The following is a 6467-nucleotide window of genomic DNA, read 5'->3' as shown; positions in this document are numbered from 1 at the left end:
GATTACAATATACCAAAAGTGTAGCAAATAAACGTCTTAGACTATAAGGCATTTGATATCTTACAGCTTCTGACATACAGTCAACCAAGTTATTATCACATTGTAATAATCCTTGTTTTTCTGCGGCTTCTCTAAATGTACTACAACATATTCCATTAACAGTTAGCAAATGTTGGTATGATTTTGGTCCTCTAATATTCATTAATAATAATCTAAGATAATATCTTTCCCCCTCTGTTGGATGAGATGTCACAATACGTCCAATAACAGTGCCCTGTTGTCGACGTGTCCACATTTTATATTGTTTGGACCATACAAAATATTCTGGAAATTCTTTATAGAGTAAATTTAGTTTCTTGGCATCTTTATTTTCTCTGTTCATCAAAAAGAATTCCGTCAACATTGTTTTTCTAATCATGGGATTATTTATAATTGCATTTATGGTCTGTGTGGCTTTAAAAGAGACAAATTGTTGTCCTTCAAGATGTAGCTGAAGATGATAAACAGATGGAGTCATTTCGCTAATGGGAAAACCAAATAAACGCCAAGTTGCCTCTGGTGGAGATACCCATCTAGCAGATTGATACTCTTTGATTTCATCTATTTCAATATTTGGATCATCAGCATGTACGAAAAAGGCAATTTTATCATGTCCCTTGCAGATATATTTATAAAGGTATTTGACAACTTTAATATCAGAACAAACTTCAACATTAATATGACAGTTAAATTTGCTCAGTAGATATGGATTGTAAGGAACCACCCACGAATTGTCAAGAAATTGTCCTCTAATATTTACACGTTTACCGTTATTTCGCCTTTTGTAAATTGGGTATCCATTTTTTCCTTTTGATGTATGATCAGCAAAATCTTTTGGATATTTGAACTTACAGTATTCTCGGTTCTTCATACAAGGACATTTAGGATTTAAACTACCACAAGGTCCGTGCATCATATGTTTAGTAACAACTGAAAACAGGTAATCATTCTTATCAGAATCGGGTATTTCAGCACAAACAACTCTATCATAAGCTTCCGGAGTTAACAATTTATATTCGTCTTTGAGTATGATAAGAAAATGAGCATGTGGAAGACCACGCTTTTGAAATTCAATAGTGTACATAAAAGCAACAACTTTTCCAAATATATTACTCTTTAGAATATCTGTTTTCATCTCTTCTACCTTTGCTCTAAACACACGACTAACTAAATCGGGCCTATTTTGTACCTCATCTGTTACCAATAAATGTTTTTCTATTTCTGGCCAAGATGGATTACATGTCATTGTCAAAAATATATCAGGTTTCCCAAAATTTTGCACCAACGCAATAGCGTCCATATATCGTCGGCGCATATCCCTAGGACCTCCTATAAAACTTGCAGGAAGAAAACTTTGTCTGCCAATGTTGCATGGCTCTCTCTCTCCGTGTCTTAGAACATCAAGAATCCCCGCTAACGCATCAATTCTAAATAAATCTTGATTAAATGAATAGAAATCTAACCTTTGAGTCTCAAGCTTGATGAATTCGTCAACTGAGTATTGTTGGAATACTCTTCCGGCATGTAAAACCCCATTTTCTTCATCGTCCCTCATTTGAAGCTTGTAACAATAATACTCACGGCATGACACAGTATTTCTTTTTCTTTTCTTTTTTTCCAGAAGTTCTGCTTCCATGTCAAGTAGCATGTCGACTGAACACATGTTTTCTACACTTGGTAGCTGTTCATTTTCACAATAAGTTCCATGGCTAATAGTATTATTCGTTCGAATAATTTTTTTAATACCACAATGCCATCCGTTTTGTCCATAAGGAAATAGTAATGGATACTGCAATGGATCATAACAACCATAGTAGTAATTTACCAATTGGCTTTTACTACTATGTGTATAAATTCGAATATGTGGTAGAGAAATATTGGAACTACTTTCATCTTCTATCCATATTGCTGCTACTTCAGATGATGTCGGTAAGTTATATGTTCTTTGATCTAAACCAGAGTCGGACTTAAGCGCAATGTAGAAGTTTGATAATTCTGGAATATCTGTTAAAGATTTCAAAAAGATAGAGTATGGATTAACTTTTAATGTGTCCATCAAAGTCCTGATAACCGATTCATTAAGCTTGTCAGAGAATGCCATCCGATTTGCTAGTTCATTATCAGTATCATAGAAATATAACTGTAGATTTTTTGCTGCTTGACTTGAAGGCAGGAGGTCATTTATGAAATGATACATTTTCCCTTGAACTCTAAACGTATAAATACCACAATTTCTTCTTGCTAAATCTCTATCATAATTCACTCCAAGAGAAGTAAATACAAACATATTGTTATACAATCTAACATAAGTACGAAAATGTTTGGACTCCTCAGAATTTCCTAAATAAAGATTTAGCAATTTAGCAGGTAGTCCATAGTGAATCAATTTCACTGATCCATTATCACAACAAAATCCCGGTGATTCATATTGAAATCTTTTGGCTCTACAAAATTTGCAATTCGGCACAGTTTTCAGTATATAAGGACTATTGGGCAAGTCATTAGTGTTCCAGAGACACATTTTTTTAGATGTACGACCTATATATTTTAGATTTACCAGAATGGAAAAAGGTCAGTCCTGAAAAAGAAATGACTGAAATGACATTAAAGCTAGATGGAAACGAACCTTTGCTTGTAGCGTTACGCATGGTAATATTATATTGTTCACTACACGTTCCTGATGTAGACCCTAAGAAAAAACGAATTATCATATAAATTTGAGTCTTGAAAGATTGCACGACTTTGAACACTATACTTTCGCACTTACCAACTTCAAAAACGGGAGAACGATCATGTACATCTTTCCCATTATCAGAAAAAGTGGAATCATTAACTGTGAACACATTTATACTAAAACATAAGAGGAAGTTATGAGCATACAAAATATGTGAATCACATAGTTTATTCAAGGATAACAAAATGTCAGCGCGCAAACCTGTTCTCAAGGTAGAACCTGTTCTCAAGGTAGAAGATGAGGCTCCTGTTAGTGCAGCTCTCTGCTTCGCTAATTCTCTATTAAATTGGTAGCAAGCTGATACTTCAGTGGAATCACTGGTTGGATTCTGCTTTCTAGAATGAAGGTATGTCGTTCGGCGCTCCAGTAAATTTAGTTCTCTTTTATCAGCCGACCTTGCCCTATACATTTCGCGACGTCTTTGTTTAATTTGGATGCCTCTTTCTTCAGAGCATTGACGTTTCCCTTTTTGTTTCCAGCATGTTGGATCCACAGGGTTTTTAAAATTTGACATCTTTGATCTGCATAAGTTTCACATATACCAAATCAAAACTTAGAAGTAAAATATATGCACTACAAACCAATGAATATCAGCACTCACTTATGGTGGTATTAAACAGAATATACCAAAACAGGTAACAACTTTGGATAAAACATGGTAAAACAAAGTAATTTAGCAGGCATCAAAAGTTAAAACATGGATATCTTAAGTAGAAGCAGATCTGGGAAAATTTATTTTTTGCCGCATCGCTTGAACCCGGGACGTTTGACTAAGAGTGAAGAAACCATATTTACGACTTGCACTCGTAATATTTAATTAAGACTTGAGAGTAAAATTTCATAATCCTCTCATCACGATTCTCCGTGTCAATTAATTGTAGTATCGTATAGCATAATTGGATAGCTCATTTCTATCTACTGGACCAACCGATTATATTTCAAATAAAATCCTATGTAACTTACATATACCATATGACTCTTTTCAAATCTTTTTTCCAGTAATATAAACTATACTTTTCTTTCGCCTAATTAAAAACAAGAACGTAAAGGATAAACAAATAAAGCGTACAAGTTTCCTTGTACCTCAGTACCACTAAACATGCCATGAATATGATAAATCAAATGAACTGTAGAGTTCAATGTTACATCTTGAAATTAGGAAGAGTTCCTACTTTTAACAAGTAGTACTACTTTTAACTTGATTCTAATAGATTGCACCTATGGTCACCACCATTAATACTTACAAATTACTAACACTATCATCGATGACAAGAACTTAAGTAGATGGCAGAAGGTTAAAAATGAACCTTCAAATTTTCACCAATTACATAGAGAATTTTGATTGATAGGAACAGTGTTAAAGAAGTATAAGTTTTCTGACAAACATATATTAGGCATTATATTGGCTATAGAACAACATATTTCTATGTTAATTTCGGAGACATTACAAATAAGTAAGGAGATTGAAACAAGAAGTAGAATCTTTTGACAGAAGCTGAGGTCTCAATGTGTTGAAAGGTACATCAAATTAGAACGAAGAGAATCTTCGATGTCGCCGCAAAAATATCTTTTTTCTGGAAACATGATCAATCAGAAATTATTATGTGATATAAGCGAAGAAAATTTTAGTTAACTTACTGGATAATAAATATCCTATTTTCTTGACTAATATGTTTGTCAGAACTTAAGTAGAAATTATTATGTTCCACATTTGATGAACGTAACCTCAATTACTCATTCCAGTTACAAAGATATTTTTCTGTTGACTATCTACCTAGCTACGAATACTACTATATCACTCTATTTGCAATGTTCTTCTATCCAAAAAAATATGACAGAGCAAATATATCAACCCAAGGCAGCCGAAAAACTTGATCCCAAATGTAGCGGGCAACATGATTTGGAGAAATAATGAATTTCACAGTTAATATCTTAAATAGCAGCAACAAAAATTTGGTTCTCCTGTTTTCATCATATCAAAGCAGCAACACAGTATCTGCTAACATAGCTACTCAGCATGCTCAAGATAGATTAACTATTCTGTCGTAGCTTTTAATCGATTTGAAAGCGTTGATCAAAATTGGCATAATAGACATAACATCGTAGATTAAAAGAAATAGTTGTTTTAACCAAGTAATTACCTTGCAACTGTAGGGATAGAATTAAAGACAACTATATGTGGTAAACAAGATTTTACTTCTTCATGTAAAGTTAACAATTGCAATAGCAGAAAAGACTTTCAAATGCAAAGCGACAATTGGAAACAAAAGTTGAAAGATGATCTCAGGTGTTATATCCTCATTTTGTGCCTCTATAAAAACTGAATTTTTGCTTCGATAACACGATGGAGAAGGAACAAAGAGAAATTGTAGAAACACGAAACCAAAATTTGGATTTTTTTTCTTCCCAATTTTATGTTCGTTTTAGGGTCCAAAGAGTGAAAATTTAGCTTTGACAAAGACACAAATTCTACTATCTAAGCTGCTAAAGTGAATTAATTTACCTGAATCCTGGAGAAAACAATCGAAATCCAGCAACAGTGGAGAATATTAGAGGGGAAATAGATCTAGGGTTAAACCAGGGGAAAAGAGAAGAACTATTCAAACCAATAAGCACTGCAAATGTCGATTGTGTTACCGGAGAACTTTTGGTGATGGATTTTAGGGTCCAAAGAGTGAAAATTTAGCTTTGACAAAGACACAAATTCTACTATCTAAGCTGCTAAAGTGAATTAATTTACCTGAATCCTGGAGAAAACAATCGAAATCCAGCAACAGTGGAGAATATTAGAGGGGAAATAGATCTAGGGTTAAACCAGGGGAAAAGAGAAGAACTATTCAAACCAATAAGCACTGCAAATGTCGATTGTGTTACCGGAGAACTTTTGGTGATGGATTTTAGGGTTCAAAGAGTGAAAATTTAGCTTTGACAAAGACACAAATTCTACTATCTAAGCTGCTAAAGTGAATTAATTTACCTGAATCCTGGAGAAAACAATCGAAATCCAGCAACAGTGGAGAATATTAGAGGGGAAATAGATCTAGGGTTAAACCAGGGAAAAATAGAAGAACTATTCAAACCAATACGCACTGCAAATGTCGATTGTGTTACCGGAGAACTTTTGGTGATGGATTATGCGAGAAGCAGAAGGAATTTTGGTGAGAGGTAGTACGAAAAACAGTAGGAAGAAGCTAGCTAAATCAAAATAAAAAGTGACCAGAAATCCCAAAGGATAAAGGCAAAGCTGAGGCGGCGATTATTATAGGGGCAAAAATATAAAAGCTTAAGCTGGCATGTCGACGAAGACGCGTCTGTGTCAGCTGATACACCCGCACTTCTAATATAGTAGAAAAGAATAATCATTAACAAATAGTCTAAAAGATATGGCTGAACGTTTATTGGAGCTTCGAGATGCCACTTCCGGGACTAGACATGCTCAAAGCGCGAGATTACTTTCGCTGGTATCAGTAGGCACCCAATCTAGTTTGTGCTTTCCCACAGTGGAAATTCTGTGCTTTTGCATTCTGTTAAGCGTACGAATAACGAATCTTTCTCCGGGTAGGAATCAATATCTAGACTATACTTCTCATAATGATAAACAAATTCAAGATCCACGTAGTATTTCTCGTAAGAAAACAAGGATAAGATTCATGAATGAGCTCCATTCACGTCTCATCTTGCTAAAGTAAGGCCA

The 6467-nt window shown here is 34.4% G+C and overlaps 1 protein-coding gene across 1 annotated transcript; it reads right to left on the bottom strand.

The window, feature by feature from the left end:
• Window positions 1–60: 60 nt before the first annotated feature.
• LOC109242654 lies at window positions 61–6296 on the bottom strand. The gene is made up of 8 exons (XM_019409492.1): window positions 6227–6296; window positions 5751–5757; window positions 5514–5606; window positions 5277–5369; window positions 2975–3294; window positions 2807–2872; window positions 259–2379; window positions 61–140 (listed from the first exon to the last, which is right to left on the bottom strand). The coding sequence occupies exons 1-8, from the start codon at window positions 6294–6296 to the stop codon at window positions 61–63; spliced, it is 2850 nt and encodes a 949-aa protein (XP_019265037.1).
• Window positions 6297–6467: the final 171 nt, after the last annotated feature.

This window comes from Nicotiana attenuata, unplaced genomic scaffold (assembly GCF_001879085.1).
Source record: "Nicotiana attenuata strain UT unplaced genomic scaffold, NIATTr2, whole genome shotgun sequence".
In the NCBI taxonomy this organism is placed as follows: Eukaryota; Viridiplantae; Streptophyta; class Magnoliopsida; order Solanales; family Solanaceae; genus Nicotiana; species Nicotiana attenuata.
This window is presented reverse-complemented; position numbering and strand designations above follow the sequence as displayed.